The sequence below is a fragment of the Myotis lucifugus genome, unplaced genomic scaffold, assembly GCF_000147115.1.
Source record: "Myotis lucifugus unplaced genomic scaffold, Myoluc2.0 scaffold_610, whole genome shotgun sequence".
Taxonomy (NCBI): domain Eukaryota; kingdom Metazoa; phylum Chordata; class Mammalia; order Chiroptera; family Vespertilionidae; genus Myotis; species Myotis lucifugus.
Genome location: NW_005871658.1, coordinates 96,308 through 113,566, shown reverse-complemented (window position 1 = coordinate 113,566; position 17,259 = coordinate 96,308). Strand labels below are relative to the sequence as shown.

The 17,259-nt window shown below is 46.6% G+C and overlaps 1 protein-coding gene across 1 annotated transcript in view; it reads right to left on the bottom strand.

Annotated features, from left to right (window-relative positions):
- Positions 1–17,259, bottom strand: part of TECPR2 (tectonin beta-propeller repeat containing 2) — a 75,880-nt gene that overhangs the window by 44,595 nt on the left and 14,026 nt on the right. The window contains exons 2-5 of the mRNA XM_023745981.1: positions 15,683–15,973; positions 7,898–8,026; positions 1,656–1,787; positions 115–224 (exon numbers count right to left, since the gene is read on the bottom strand). Of these exons, the coding sequence (XP_023601749.1) occupies positions 115–224; positions 1,656–1,787; positions 7,898–8,026; positions 15,683–15,901 (590 nt within the window). The 5' untranslated portion in view covers positions 15,902–15,973. The remainder of the gene's footprint in view (positions 1–114; positions 225–1,655; positions 1,788–7,897; positions 8,027–15,682; positions 15,974–17,259) is intronic.

Here is a 17,259-nt window from a genome sequence, read left to right as displayed (position 1 = left end):
TCACAGAGTCTTTAAAAACAACAATCAGAAACCTCAATAAAGCCGGGGAAGAAGGATCAGACTGCTCAGGACACTGCTTCCCAATGAGTAGTGTCCTGTGCGCTGCCCACAGGCCGGGCCGGCGAGTGGCGGGCAGCAAAGGACACACGGGGACCCTCAGCAGTGTCACCGGACAGCTTCCCGCACAGCGGCGGTTCTCCCAGTGCAGCCTGCGATCGGCCACACTAGGGTGTCAGGCTTTTCTGATCAGAATGGCGACACTAACAAAGCTGCTCTCCTCCGTATTACATAATCAAATGTGTCAACACTTGGAAGATCGGCCTCGCTCAAGGGCTCAATATGTTCTAAGTGACCTGTGCACGTTACAAAATCGCACGTGGATCAAAGAGCCATTCTGACTGCAAGACGGACCAGTGGATTTTATGGTAACAGAGCACAAAAAATTCACCCCACGGCTTCAGTTCCATACTGTAACTAACCTCCCAGGACACTGCCATTAGTCAGTTTGTGACAGAACTAAAGAAGAATACCCACAATTCTCTGGAAAGGCTATTAAAACACTCCTCCGTCTCTAACCACAGGCTGGAGTTTCCTCATGTCTTCCAAGCAAAACAATGTAATTGCGACAGACTGCGGGCCGTCTTCCCCAAGCCAGGTATGAAAGAGACTCGCAAGCATGTAAAGCAATGCCACTCTTTCTACTTGTTTTGAGAATAGTTATTTTCATAAAAATGTTATTTATGTTAACATATAACAGGTTTATTATTATTAAAAATAAATTTAACAAATATTTTTTACTTTCTCGGGTATGATTTCTAACAGGGTGCACTGAGCAGGTAGAACTCGTACAGAAAACAGCACTTCGGGTCCCCACTTTAGGAGTGTGAAGGGGTCCTGAGACCAGACAGTTTGAGCTACTGCTGGAGAGTACCTATCAGCAGTCAGTCTTGGGTCCGAGGGACAGAGCCACTCAGCTAATAGTTGCTGAATTCCTACCCCACGCTCGGCGTGAAGGCTACGAATAAGAAAATGGAAGGGCCGTGCCACCTCGGGGGGCAGACCAGCCGGGCAGGCAGGCACGAGGCCAACGTGCAGGGGGAAAGGCGGGCTGGCGGCGGGAGCTCAGTCTGCAGTTGAGCTCCGCCAGGAGTTAGCCTGTGGTCCCGCCCTGCTGACTGTGGCTCTTGGAGTGGTTTCCTCCACTGACTGGGGTGAGAACACAGCTCAGGGGACTCGTGGAGGATTAAATGAAGTAAGAAACGGGAGGGTGGGGCTGGACCTGATCATCTCACAGCGGCAGGGCTGGGTAAGGGGTGAGTTGTGCGCCACTGGAAGCGCTGACCTCTGTCCAGCTGATTAGGGAGGGCGTCACCTTGTTCCTACAAACCCTCAAGGAATTAGGAACAACAGTGGCTTCTTTTCTTAGTAGAAGAGACAAGAGAATGAAAAAGTGGACGTTCCAGTACAAATAAAGGCCATGGCTCTTTCATCACGAAGGAGAGGCTCATGAAACATTAGAAAAGTCCTTGAAAGAAAATGTTACTAACAATTGAGATAACAGGATGATGATGGAGAACACACGCTGACTAAAAATGCAATGATGAACATCATTTCCCCAAACACCAAGCCAGCGGTGCTTCTGAACATAATTTTACCTGGTCTAGGTCCAGAGAGGAATAGACAATTCTCCCTCTGTCGTCTCCAGAGAACAGTTTCATCCCATTGGGGCTCCATGCCAGGGCTGTGATGCTGTTTTTGTGAATCCCAGTGACATCAAATCTCCGGAGCTAGAAGAAACGGTCACAGTCACACAAGAGAGGAAGGATAAGCACGGGGGTGGAGCTTTGGGGACAAGGTGGATGGAACCATCCCATTTATGGGGGAGCTGGGTCCCATTTTGCCTATGTGTAGGGAGCGGCTATAGGGTCAAGCTTCAGATTGACCTGTGGCAGGACCACAAACAAGTCCCAGCTTGGAGGGCACAGCCCTCCTAGGTAGCTAATGGGCTGTGGGAGGTGCAGCAAGTGCTGCTAAAACAAGGTGAAACTCACAAGAGCATTGTAAACATGTTGACCACTTGCCTTGTTTTGCTTTGTGTGCTCTGACTATAAAATAAAGCTTCGGCTTGCAGGCTGGGTCTCTCTGTGTCAGAGATCCACCTACTCCAGCTATATTCTCTTTGTCTTTTCTGATCCTTCACCGCCCCCCGCTCAGGTTCACCCATGGCAGTGCTGGCGCGGCACATATGGCGCCCGAACAGGGACCTGAATTTGGGGGAACTGCAGTTGTCAGGTGCAAGGATGCTCCCGTGAGGCACGTGCAGAAAGCAAAAGTAGGGTAGGGAGCGAGGTTTGGTAGCAGCTAGGTGTAAAATGTGGGAAATTGAGGATCTCAGGAAAGGGACCTCTAAAACAATGCTCAATGAAGCAATTTTAAATTTCTTAAATTAAGACTGTCCAAATCTGAGGACTACAAAGAAAGAGCAGATCCTGAACCCTAGCCGTTCTGAACGCGGCATCTGGCACCCGAATAGGAATCTGGAGAAGAAGAGTCGCCTAAGCAAAAAATGAAGTGAAAAAGGAATGTTTAGATTTCAGCCAGGTTATAATGGGGCAGAATTCGAGTAAAAGGCAAAAACATCATTGTAAATTTTTAGCTTGCATGCTCAAGGATAAAGGAATTAAGGTGTCAAAAGGTCCTCTCTTAAATCAGGCTCAAGGAAAACGAGTGCCCTTGTCATCTTTAACTATGCGGGCTCTTGTTTGACTGCATTATGCCCACTTCGTATTGGGGATCAACAGTCTGTCACACCTAAGGCCCCGGACCCTCCGCCTCTGGTGGGGGAGGCTCCCCAGCTGGAGACAAGGGGCTAACAGTCGGTTCACAGAGGCTCTGACGCTCTGACAATCACCACCTGATGCCTCGAGACGGGCAGGTTTTAGCTAAAACAACTCTAGACACCAGTCAGTGCTGTGGAGAGCAGGATTGGGTGAGATCTGTGAACAACAGGCTGAGGTCTAGGCCGAATTCTGGCTGTAAGTCCCAGGCAATGTAAAGCATCGGAAAGATCCATGAAAAGAGCTCTGATTTATTAAGTTTTGTCTGTGTTATGCACGATTGTCTATTGATTATTGTTTTATCTGTCTTTTTTGTTTGGTTTAATTTGTTTATTGTTAGTCTATTAAGCATGCCTTTAACTTCACAGAAAAGAAACAGTAGGTGCCAGGCCATTACTAAATTTCCCCAGAGCAAACAGGATGTGGGGGTGGGGAGAGAGAATATGAGCGATACGTGTGGCCCATAACACAGGTTCTAGGAAAATTCTCTAGACCAGTGGTTCTCAACCTTCCTGATGCCACAACCCTTTAATACAGTTCCTCATGTTGTGGTGACCCCCAACCATAAAATTATTTTCGTTGCTACTTCATAACTGTAATTTTGCTACTGTTATGAATCGTAATGTATATATCTGATATGCAGGATGTATTTTCATTGTTACAAATTGAACATAATTAAAGCATAGCACAAAAACAATATGTAATTATATGTGTGTTTTCTTAGGCGACCCCTGTGAAAGGGTCGTTTGACCCCCAAAGGGGTCGAGACCCACAGGTTGAGAACCACTGCTCTAGACAAAGGGAGGTAACTAAAAAAGGCCCCAGCCATTAATTACTAGGTCTTTGGTGATCCTGTAAAATGGACGCCCACTCTCGGGAGTGTTATTAAAAGTCTCGTTTTCGCCATGTTTTTATTTCCCAGTTCGTCATTTGAAATTTGGATGAGACATTTCTCACAATTTAGGGATGCGTCTGGGATTTCTATATCCATGAAGAGAAAAAGGCTAGCTTAAGACAAGGTGCACCCCACCCGATTTTGGTGGCCTCATTCCAAGGTTGCCTCACAGGTCCCAGGGGCACTCCTGTTTTTATAAAGGAAAATAAAATAAAATAATACTTTAACATTAAAGCCACTCAAAGTCAGTAAGTCATCTCTGTTACAGAATTTGCCAAAGAAAATGCCTTGGGTAATAATAATTGGCTTTAAAATCTCAAAGTTGTTAAGGCAAAATATACATAACTAAAATGAAAGGTATATGGTAAATCTTTTTCAGTGGTAATTATATATGACTAAACATAGTTTTCAAAGTCTCTGGTAACTTAAAACTTTGGAGTTTGCTGAATTAAATAAAAAATATTAAATATCTAGGTATTTTGAAATAACAGAATACTGAAATATTAATCTGAGTTTCCTCGTATGAAAATTCTAGAGGATAGATTTGAATCTATCAATTGAATATGTCTTGTATTTTATTTGAAATATATCCTTAAAAATATAAATATATTACTAATCTGAGAAATGCTAAGTATTTAACTTGCCACCTAAAATTTGAGGCTTCTAAAAGTTAAAAGTTTAATTAAGTTGGGAGAAATTAATATGGTTGTAATAATGAAATGCATAAAGTATAGAAATTCATTTTTAAGAAAAATAATTCTTGTGTTTTCTCTGGAGAAATTAGTAGTTCAAAATATATTGTAGTACATGTGGTAAAATTTCAACCTAGGATATAATATTTTATTGGCCTGATTGAAAAAGAGGATTAATTCTATGGTCTAAACCAAATTTTTAATATTAAAACCAGTTTAAATTTAATTGATATCTTTTAAAAACAATTATAAAAAGTGTATAATACAATCTTTGGGTTATGTATATCTGATAATCTTTCCAAGTTAAATTTCAAGACTTTAACCGAGAGATAGCTTTGGGACATTTCAAGGGCCCTGGAATGAGTCAAGGATTTATTCTCTCTTCTTTTTTTTTTTTTTTTTAAATATATTTTATTGATTTTTTACAGAGAGGAAGGGAGAGAGATAGAGAGAAACATCGATCAGCTGCCTCTTGCACATCTCCTACTGGGGATGTGCCCGCAACCCAGGTACATGCCCTTGACCGGAATCGAACCTGGGACCTTTCAGTCCACAGGCCGACGCTCTATCCACTGAGCCAAACTGGTTTCGGCTATTCTCTCTTCTTAAAAGAAATATTTTTAAACTAAATTAGGCCGATCTAATATAATCGAAATCATGTGGGAAGCTTTATCAAATAAAAATTAATAACTGTGTTCTATTTATATACATATATTTTAAGTGTTATAAAGGTTTCAACCTCTGAGCTTGGCAGGACAAGGTTGCTGAATACTTCGTTGGCTTTTCACAATATAATCAAAGTCTTACATAAACTCAGGTATATAAGAAGCCAATATTTTATAAGCAATTGGTTCTAACAAAGTTCAAAGTAAAATTTGCATACATATGCAAATTAGCACTAGCCAAAAAAAATACAGTTTAAAAGTAAATTTAAGCTTAAAAAGAAGAAATTTTAAAATCTGTTCCGCTACTATTTACAAAGTAAACTAAAAGTTATTATTCAGGCATTAAATCTCACCATTAATGAGACACCATAAGTAAAAAGAAAGTTACTTTTACTTGAGATGCATGCATTGCAGTATTGTCCAGCATGTTTCTCTCCTACTTGTTTTTCTGAAAAGCAACCAAGTTGGTTGGTCTGTTTAAAAGAAAGTAAAAGTTTTTAAAAGAAACTGTTTAAATGTGGCTTAGAGAATGCTCTAAATACAGTGGGAAATGCCCTTCAAATACCTAGGAACTGTACTTAAAAATCAATGTATTAGGCCTCAAAAGGTAAGAAATATGAAAGGATTGCCTCAAGACCTTATATGACTTTTAGAAATTATTAGAGGATATTAGTTAAGACCTTATCTAAAAATCTCTAATTTCGTGGCGCGCATGTAACAGCAGTTTGCAACTATCTAAAAAACATAAATGCAGAAATCCAATTAGTGTCATTTACTGTCCACACCCAAGGACAAATGAAGTTAGAAGATAAACCTTATTTCAGGCTGATTTAAACTGGAAAATTGAAATAAGTGAATATTCAGGGGAAATCAGTTGTCACCTACTAAAATATAAGTTACTACAGTTTTTATATTACACCCCTATTATTATACCAAAAAATACTAGGCAGGAACCTATTCCTAGAGCATTAACTGTTTTACTGATGGTTCATCTAATGGTAAAGTGGCTTATCATGCAATGAATTCAGACCGAGTCATCCAGACCAGTCATACTTCTGTGCAAAGAATTGAATTAGAAGCTATCAAGGCTGCATTGCAGGATTTCCAAGAGCCTCTTAATATTATTTCTGATTCTGCCTATGCTGCTGGCCTGGTAAACAGAATTGAGACTGCTCGATTAAAATGACTCAGTGACACAAGCTGTCATTTCCAACAATTCTGTAAAAAATAGAAAATTCACCACATTACAGGACTACCATACAATTCCCAAGGACAGGCAATTACAGAACGCCAACATCAGTGGCTAAAATCCCAACTTGAAAAACAAAAAGGGGGAACAGTGGTGAAATCTCCTGTAAGTAAACTACACCAAACCTTAGTAACTTTAAATTTTTTCACTTGTAAACACTGATGGCAAGACACCTATGGAATTACACTGGTGTCAGAATAAACCAAAGGAAAATGGTTTGGTTAAATGGAAAGATCCTGAGTCTGGTTTATGGAAGGGTCCCGACCCCTTGTTAACCTTCGGTCGAGGATATGCTGGTGTATTTCCAGAAAACTCCTGCAAGCCCCTGTGGATTCCTGCAAGAAACATCAAACTCTGACATGAATCCACGGAGAAGGACTGAACAAATGAATTAGGACCTTGCACCGGGAGCCTCAACCTGTATCTGTGGCTGCAGACAATTGACTACTCCAGCCACAGATAGCAGTAGCCCCAAGCAACACCCTGAAGGAATGGGAGGAGAACGAGACAGAGGAGATGGAGAAGCGGCACCGGCGGCTGGAGGAGGCTCAGGGGACCCAGAGAAGCTTCTTGTCTCTACGTTCAAAAGACTGAGAATTGCGATGTGGATACACAAGGCACCGAGGTGCCAACATGGGGTCAGCTGAAGAAATTAATGACTGAAGTCCAGCAGATAGTAGAAAAGCAAGAAGTGGAAGCTACTTGCTCAACCATGTTTCTGGCTATGCTAGCATTGGTTAGCTGCAAGTCTTCTGTAAAGCCTTGCACAGCCAAGTCCGAGGACTCTGAGTAGATAACTTTCATTTTATAGCTGAAAATGTTAACATGTCTGTAGTTTGGTTTTTGCATTGGCATTGTTTTGTTATTTTTTTAATAGCCAGAGTTTTGTTCTTGATATTCAAGTTTTACTTTTATGGATATTATAGTAGGTTAAAAACAATAAAATGGGGAGATGTAGGGAGCGGCTATTGGGCCAAGCCTCGGACTGACCTGTGGCAGGGCCACAAACAAGTCCCAGCTTGGAGGGCAGAGCCCTCCTAGCATAATTCAGCTTGACCTTATAGTCCTCCCTCGTTCCTTCCTAAGTAGCTAATGGGCTGTGGGAGGTGCAGCAAGTGCTGCTAAAACAAGGTGAAACTCACAAGAGCATTGTAAACATGTTGACCACTTCTCTTGTTTTGCTTTGTGTGCTCTGACTATAAAATAAAGCTTCGGCTTGCAGGCTGGGTCTCTCTGTGTCAGAGATCCACCTACTCCAGCTGTATTCTCTTTGTCTTTTCTGATCCTTCACCGCCCCCCTCAGGTTCACCCATGGCAGTGCTGGCACGGCACACCTATGTACCTTCAAAACCCAGAGGACAGCCAGAGATTACCCAGTGGAATTTAAATCACCACATGTGCTTTTTGCCAAGTGTCCTACCAGAACAGAAATGCTACCCGATGACCAAGAACGCAGTGTGAGCTTTCCTGGCCATTGCTGTCTAGGCAGATGAGGATTTTCATTTAAAACCCCGGGGATTTGCCAAGACGGTCAGAGATGCCGAACTGTGTTGGCTCACCTGCTTGTTCCTCCCGGGCAGCAAGGACACCAGCTGGAAGACGGCGACCCTCCCGGAGGCTGTGCCTGCGGCCACCAGGTCATCAAAGCAGCTCAGCAGCTTCACCACCGTGATGGCTTCCGTTTTCCCCTGAAAGAGGAAACATGCCAACACCTGTCAGCAGGCGGCTTTCTGGAGAACATCCCGGCGGAGGGGACCCCGCACAGGCAGCAGCTCTTCTACTCCTGGGAAAGTGCACACGGTGCAGGGAGATGACGGAACCTGCTAAACCCTCCTTCCCATTTCAGGTTTGTAATCGTTGAAATGACAACATGAAAAACTGCATTTCTGATGAAGGAAATGCTGATCACCCAAGTGTAGCATGCTGAGAGGTCTCCACCCAGACAGGGGTCAGGTGTCAGGACGAGAAGAGCCGCCCAGGCCGAGCTCTGCTTCTCTGCGTGGCCCAGTCTCTCACACTGTGGGGGCCCAGTCGGCGAGACAGCACCTCCGCAGGAGCTTTAGAAATGACTTCTGGTGTGTTCTGGTTCTTAGATCAGTCATCAGCAATGACATTAACTCAGGCTTACCACAATGGTTACTAAGGAGCACGTGTCTCCTGCGCTGACACAGGCTTCCTGTCCACGTAAGTGATCATCTTCATCCTGAGACCATTCATTCAGAAAGTGACACCGGTTTTGACCTTGCTGCCATGGCGAGATCCCCAGTGCACCACTGTGACCCCACCGTGGTGATTTAGGTGGTGGTCAGCCGGTCAAACGGTACTGAGCTGGGTGCTATGGTAACATAAGCTAAAGTAGGTCGCGGTCACCCTTAAAGCTTTGCTGTGCAACATGCAACGCCGCCCACAGGCGGTGGGGAAGCTAATGACTAAGCTCAGCTCACGTTCCTCTGGCCCTTCAGGGCTTTCAGGGGTCCTGGGCTATCAATACCTTCGTGGCACAGGGTGCGGGTTTGGGTTGGAAACTGAAGGCAAGAAAGGAGGAGCCCTCGAAAAGTCCCGATTTTGTCAATGCGTCCGTCAGAGGGGATTCGGAGTGGGGTGCAGAGGGGGAGGGCCAGTCAGGAAGACCAGTGGAGAGCCTCAGGCTGGAGGTAGTATATGCCACCCCGAGAAGGGCAAACTGAACGGGCGGAGGCAGTGCCCTTGGTGAAGACAGGAGACCCTCTCCACACCCGCTGAGTGACAGCAGCAGCAGTGAGAACCGCACAGGTCTCTTGTGGGCTGAGCGTGTCCCAGCTGGTGAAGCACATGCAGTGTTGCCGCCTGCAGTCCTCAAACTACCACGTGGGTAGGTGCTGTCCTCACTGCCCGGAAGGTCAAGGGCTTGTCAAAGGCCCTGTGGCCTTGGGGTGCCTCCTGGAGGCCCTGCTCGCCTCGCTGCCTGGGCTTTCTCTGCAAGCGAGTCCACAGGCCCGGCAGCCAAGGCCGGAGGCTCGTGGAAGGAAGCGAGGGAAGGACCTGACCACCTGGAATGCAGGTGACATGACTGAGGTTCCATTAGCAGAATCCGTTGGTGCTGCTTCAAGGGGAGAAAGTGACAGGACGAGCACCAATGTTTTAGACATTATGGTTATTTTTTCCATCTTCCTAGTAATTCACTGTAATTTACAAAACTATCAATCAATAATGGTTTGGAAATTAAAAACAGAAAATTGGTTTGAGAGGCACTTAGAGAATACAATTCATGTACTAAAAATATGAAGTAGATCCTTATTTATATATATATGTTACATGAAAAAAAAGCAAATAGCAGAACAATATAAAGATATGATTCAATGTGTTTTTTATAAAAACACCAATCATAAATGTAATAGATTTTTTAAATTCTCTATTTTGGTTGTTAGTTCAGTTTGTTCATTGAATTCCACAAATGAGTGAAATCATAAGGTACTTGTCTTTCTCTGACTGGCTAATTTCACTTACCATCATGCTCTCCAGGGCCATCAATGCTGTGCAAAGGATAATATTTCTTCCTTTTCATAGCTGAGTAGTATTCCATTGTGGAAATGTATCACAGCTGTGTTCTCCACTCACCTACTGATGAGCACTGGGCTGCTTTCATAGACATGACAGTCTTGACGTGGTAGCAGGATGCTGGAAAGGGGCTATTTTCCCTGGGAGTTTGTGATTATAAAAAGCGCCACCAGCCCTGGCCAGTGTGGTTCAGCTGGTTGGAGTGTCGTCCTGTACACCAAAAGGTTGCAGGTTCACTTCCAGGTCGGGGCGGGTATGAGAGGCAACTGATGGATGTTTCTCTTTCTCTCTCTCTCTCTCTTCCTCTCCCTCTCTTTAAAATAAAAATAAGAAAAATAAGAAATAAAACCACCACATCAGGAATCAAAATTATTTACTGGAAATCTTACGTCTTAGCATAAATTTACAACAGTGTGTAATTTTTCCAAAAGGTTTCACAATAAAACTCGTCACGCCTTTGGGCTGGAAGCCTGAATATCTGTGTGTGATGCTCAGATACCTGCTCTAGTAAACCAATGTGCTAAGTCTAAGTTAATGTTATTTAATACAATCTTCTATATATATAAAAGGTTAATATGCAAAGTGTCCCCTCAGAGTTTGATCGAGTGCTATGACGTGTGCTGACCACCAGGGGAGGCGCAGAACACGGTGGGCAACCAGCAGCAGTGGCAGGTGCTGAGGGAGCGAGGGAAGGAGGAGGCGGGGAGGCGGGAGGCAGGGAACCTGATTGGCCCTGATCACCGGCCAGGCCGAGGGACCCTACCTGTTCATGAATTTTGTGCACCGGGCCTCCAGACATTAATAAGTGTTACAGTTCTTGAGTTAATAACCAAAACATCCCAAGAATCAGATTATCCACATTTAACTGCACTTCACATAGAAACAAAATATGAGGCTTCAACTAATGATCGTATCATCTAGCTATTCCAAAAAACATTTCTCTCTAAATATCTAGAAATGCTGAGTAAGATACATAAAAACATCCTTCTAAATTCATAGCTGATCTCTAAAAAGTAAAAACATTTACAGGAGCCAAAATCAAAGAGGATATTGCCAAACCAGGACAGAAGCCAGGCCTGAAGCTGCAGGCTTCCCTGGAATACCTGGCCGGCACCAGAACCTCGGGCTTCAGGTCAGATGAGGTAGAGACTGGAACCCATAACCCCTGCCAAAGCCGGAACCCCTGTGAATCCAGCCCTCAGAGGTGGGTGGACGAGGGGAACGGACTTGCTGGCAAAGGAGGCTGACAATGAACTCGGCCTTACCTCAGGCACTGATGGCAGTGAATAAAGAATCTTCCCTAAGAATCTGCAGTCACGAGCCTGCCCCACTCGGCATCAGAGTTTGAATTTTTCTTCCTTTCCACTGAAAAGAAACTCCGTGCCAGGCAATTTCACCGAAGCGCTTGCAGGTGAGAGCACACGGAGGTGCGTGGCAGAGTGAACGTAACCCCACCTGCGCCCCCAGGTCCCTCAGCATCTCGATGTGAGGATCAGCCATGTAATTAGGAACGGCCACAGGGAACGGCCCCTGAAGAAGAGTCAACTCCAGGAACATCCACCCCAAAGCACCTGTCAGAGGGGAGCTTTGTTCCCAGGCATGAGGTCGGCCCGCCTAGGTCCCGGCAGCACTGTCCCTGGCCGTGGTCTCAGAACGCGCATGTGGCGGACTGAGTGCCCACCGACAACGACCCCACAGCAGGAGAGGATGAGGTCAGGTCATTACCATGTGACACACAAAGTCAAAAGACACTGACGAACACTCTATTATATTTGAAGAGATCGAATATTTGAGGGTTACTTTTCATGACTGAAGCAGGATGCACAAAACCTTGCAGGGTATCCAAACACTAGGGCTAAAATCCACTATTAGTATCTCTTTCGGCAGTATTTCTGTTTCATAAAACCAATCTTTCATGTTAACACATTATTTAAAAATGGGAATTTCACTGCACTAACTTCATTAAACTCCAAGCGAGTCTGGTCTCTCACACCAGGCTACAATGAGGTGGGCCTCACCCGCATCACAGAGCTGCTGGTTCCGGTGAGATGGACAGTGAAGGGGTCAGCAGGAAGTGCTCACTGTCGGTTTTGCTGTGCTTGTGCGGGGACACCATAGTCGGGCTGCTCGCAGGGGCCTGACGGCCTGGGAAAAGGAGCAGGACCCACCAGCCGCGCCCAGCGTGTGGGCACCGACACCTGTGCAGGTGGTCTGGGAAGGATGTGGTCCACTCCACAGGGGAGAGCAGGGGAGGGCAAGCACGGTGCTGCCCGTAGGATGCCTCGTGGCATGGGACTGTCCTCGTTTTCATTTGAAAATGAGGAAATACGATCACATGAAAAGACCATTTACAACATAACCATACACTGCAGCGTGAAGGGTTATCATAGAACAAGCACCGCAATCCCATCTCGCTTGGGAAAGGGGAACATCTAGAACAACTCCGAAGCCCTCTGTGCCCCTCCCTGACTCACCCTCCCCCCACCCAGACTGGGCGAACCGCGGCCTCCGTGTCCTCACACACGGGAGGTGTGGCCCCCAGCCTCCCTGCCCCTACGCTCAATCTCCTTAGCTTCGCAGGGAGGCTGCCTCTCCATCACCAAACGCACAAGAAGTGCAAGTTTAAGCCAAATTACATTTTACAGTGGATGAAGTGGCGAACAAACCAGAATGCTCTGTAGGCACGAGCCATACATTCCTCCTCTACTCCAACGTACAAGGGCAGCAAGTTTTAGTCCAAAAGCTGCCTGACAAGCATGGAGCCATTTCTGATGAAACCACTGAAGCCTTGGAGCCAGCACGCCCAGGGGGTCACGGCGCCCAAAGGGAGCCCGGCCTATGCTGCAGCAGGCCACCCACTTCCTGTCACAGCCTCTCTGCTTCCGGGAAGGGGACAGCTAGTCTTATCCTGGCCTGGGCGCTGCCCTTCCGGCTCGGTCAGGAGCCTGCCCCTCAGACCTCATCTACTGTGTGGCCAGCTCCTGTTTCCCTCTTTTGCAACTTCCTCGGGGCACTTGTTGCCTCATTGTGACAACTTAACTTCCTCAAATAAAAGCCAATAATAAAAAAATTTAAAAAGTAATTTGACAGGAGCTGGGAATGGTTTCCCGGACAAACACCTTACCATTAGGACAGCCGGCAGCCCACTTAGGCTCCGGGCAGGCAGCTTTCCCTCCATGCAGAAGACAAAACTGCAGGGGGACAGACGTGCAGGGGGACAGCAGTGCAGGGGACAGACGTGCAGGGGGACAGGAGTGCAGGGGGGCAAGGAATTGCAGGCGGGGAAAGCAGTGCACGGGGGGACAGGAGTGCAGGGGGACAGGAGTACAGGGGGGACAGGAGTGCAGGGGGGGGCAGAGCAAGCGGAGGAAAGGACTGCGGGCACGTCCAATGGCCAACAGACCTGAATATTCTGAAATATTTAAGAGGACTCAAATAAGATACGAATTCATTAAATTTTTAAGAATTGTTTTACTGGTTTCCTTCTTTTACTAACAAGAACTACAGTTTAAAGTGTGAATACTTAGCCCGGTTGGCGTGGCTCAGTGGTTGAGCATCCACCTATGAACCAGGTCAGGGTTCGATTCCCAGTCAGGGCACATGCCTGGGGTTGTGGGCTCGATCCTCAGTGTGGCACATGCAGGAGGCAGCAGATCTAGGATTCTCTCTCATTGTTGATGTTTCTATCCCTCTCTCCCTCACCCTTCCTTTCTGAAATAAATAAAAATATCTATACACCAGTATATAAAAGCCTAAGCAACTGGATGATCAGTAGCTATGACGTGCACTGACCACCAGGGGGCATACGCTCAACGCAGGAGTGGAAACCACAGGCATGGAAACATGGAACAGACTGATGAATCTCAGAGGCAAGGGGGGAGGGGGGAAGAGATTAGTCAAAGATCTTATATGCATACTAGAGGCCCGGTGCACAGCCTGGCCTGAGGGGATCAGGCCGAAATTGGCTGACATCCCCTGAGGGGTCACGGATTGTGAGAGGGCACAGGCCAAGCCGAGGGACCCAAATAATGCATGGTATTAAAACAAATAAAACAAAAAACAAAGCGTGAATACTTATACAATGTTTAATGGCCTAAAGCAGTGGTCGCCAACCAGTGGTCCGTGAGGTCCTAAAGGTTGGCTACCACTGACCTAAAGGGAAACAAAGGACCTGCTTTTCTGGACTAAAGCCGTTCACTTCACTAGGAGCTCAGTTCTGACTCGTTAGACTCCCAGCTTGGTTCTGATCCAGTTAGACTCCCAGCTGGGTTCTGATCCCCGTTAGACTCCCAGCTCCGTGTGGCAGGTACCTGGCCTGTTTTGCGCTCTCCTGCACCCCCAGGACCTCGGATGGGCCTGGCACAGTGAGCGCTGGACACATGCTTACTGATGTGTGCACAGGACAGCAGGTGTGGCAAAGGGGCAGAAATGAGGACCAGCATGGCTGTGGATGGGCAAAGAGTTATGAAGGCAAAGCCATGAAATCTCAACAACCTGCTGAGTGCTAACAAGGGAGATCATACATTTAATTCCAAAACAGAAAATCAGAAACTCAGGACACGTTACCTTTCTGATTTATTCCTATGTATGTCACACAGTATGTTTAACAAGTTTATAACACTTTTGTACTTATTATTATCTCCTCACAACATTTCTCCGTGCTTCTGGCACTCACTAGCAAGAATTTCTGGTGTCGCCATCTGCTCTAACTAACTTGTGTAGAGAAAGAAAAGGTTTCCAAAAAGGATTATTCTTGAAAACACATGCCAGGCTCTGCTTATCATGTAAAAGGTCTGCTTTCTTCTTTAGGAACATACTTCATTTGAAAAAATGCTCTTTCAACCCAGCCAGTGTGGCTCTGAGGTTGAGCATCGTCCCATGAATCAAGAGGTCACCGGTTTGGTCAGGGCACGCGCTCCGGTTGCAGGCTTCATCCCCAGGAGGGGGAGTGCAGGAGGCAGCTGATTGATGTTTCTCTTACATCAATGTATCTATCTCTCTCTCCCTTCCTCTCTCTGAAATAAATAAAAATGTTTTTAAAAATATATTTTAAAAAATATATTAATATAAACTCTAGAGCCAGTCTGCCCAAGTTCAGACAATATTGCCACCATTCACTAACTCCTGACCTTGGGCAAGTCCCTTAACCTCTGTGGCTCAGTGTGTCCCTGGTAAAATGGGGATCAAAATAACACCCACCTCATAGAATTTTTCTGAGCATGTGATGAGTTAATACATATATGTAAAGGTTAAGTAATGCCTGGCATATAGTAAGTGCTACATGCATGCTAACCATTTTTGTTAGTTCAAATTGAGTATAGCCCTAGCTGGTTGGGCTCAGTGAATAGAGCGTCGGCCTGTGGACTAAAGGGTCCCGGGTTCAATTCTGGTGAAGGGCACAGGCCTGGGTTGCAGACTCAATCCCCATTAGGGGGTGTGCAGGGGGAAGCCGATCAATGATTTTCTCTCGTTATTGATGTTTCTATCTCTCTTGCCCTCTCCCTTCCTCTCTGAAATCAATAAAAATATTTTTTAAAAAAATCCTTCCTTCCTGCTAAGTATTAAACACTAAAACATTCTCTTTTAAAATGATGCTAGATTTTTCTGGAGGCAGGAAAAAAAATAAAAAACACAATGTTTTAATCTATAGCCCACCTCAATTAAAGATGATTTCAAAGTATTGTCTGGGTGAGAATCTAAGGCCATATGCTAGTAAGTGGGCAGTAAACTGTCCCACGCTGGAACTCACAAACAAGTAGACATCAGCCAGGGCTCAGGCACGGCGTGTAGAGGACAGCGGGACTCACCTCGAAGTTGTACTTCTTCATCCGGCTGAGGCGCCGGCAGTACAGGTAGAGCATGCCGGTGCTGCTGCCCACGGCAATGTAGTCCCCGCTGGTGTCGAGGGCTGTCAGGTAGACGGCCACAGAGCGGAAACCCTTCTGGATCTTCGTGGGAATGGCGTTGAGGAGATAATACAAAGGGCAGAACTCCCTGAACGTAACAGGCTCCGATGGGGACGCCATGGCCACGGTTCCCACGGCTGATCTTCAGGGAGGGAAAGGAGTGTTGACTTGGCATCTAGGGACACCTGGGGGCTAGAGAACAAAGAGAAGTCACGTTGGGTAGTGAGAACAGGAACTTTCAGGGGGGTAGGAATCAAGCTGGAGCCACACTAAACAGAGAAAGCAAGCCAGCTGTCATTCGGACCACTTGTTGTTTTTTGGAGCATTTTAATTCAAAATGCACTTCATTATGTACTGGCCCCTGTAATTTGCATTGTGATAAATACTGTGGAAGGGGTGGAAAGAATATTAAAAAGTTCTTATTCCCAAGTAGCTTATGATCTAGCCAGGGAGCCAAAGAAACTGAAAATATACAACTCCACACAGGCTTAGGTGTGCATCTGGGGTCTTGATGAGAAGAGGGAGAGGGGTGAGGTCAGTATGGGACAGGCTTTGCGGAAAACATCCTGAACGCTGATGTCTGCCAGGAGGGTGGAACGTGGAAGAAACAGGGGCGACTCTGCACGAGAATAGCGAACCAGCCCCACGCGGCAGCCGGCTGGGCAGCAGGCGGGCGGGAAGCCTGCAGGGCCTCTCACCCATTCCTCCCGGGGACCCAAACTTCTTGGCACTTTGGATTCAAAGCTTCCTTAGAGACTCAGTCCTTACACAGCATTACAATTTACAAAGTGACTCATTTAATCCTCACCCTCCCCTACAGGCCAGGTGGTGGCATCTTCCCCAACTTTATTTTTTATGTATTTTTTTAAATTGATTTCAGAGAGGACAGGAGAGGGAGAGAGAGACAGAAATATCAATGATGAGCTGCCGCCTGCAGGCCTCACACTGGGGATGGAGCCCACAACCCGGGCATGTGCCCTGACTGGGAACCCAACTGGGACCTCCTGGTTCAAAGGTCAACGCTCACCACTGAGCCACACTGGTGGGGCCGAACCCAACTTTAGATGAAGGTACAGAGGCCAGGGGCTCAAGACCAAGGGCTGGGACCGGAATCTAGGGCTGCCCTCCAAGTCCTTCCCTTCCCCAGGTCACAGGTACAGCTCTGACGGACCGGCAGCTACAGGTGGGCGCTGCGCACCTGACCAGGCTGGGGGGGCGTTTAACCCTTGGGCCCACGGAGACCTCAGGCCCTCGCCGAGGCGCCCGGGGTGCTGGGTCGCAGCCTGCTCCAGCGGTGGGTCCCTGGTGGGTCCCTCCGTCTGCGGAGCTGACCTGACCGACTGACTGCCAACCTCCAGCGACACTCGCCAGGGGCCCCGCCCGGCCCGCCTTCTCCCGGGATGCGCTCCTGGGTCACTCAGCCGCTGCTCCTGCTGCTCAACCCCCGGTCTCTGCGGAACGTCCCCTCCCGGCCCCCG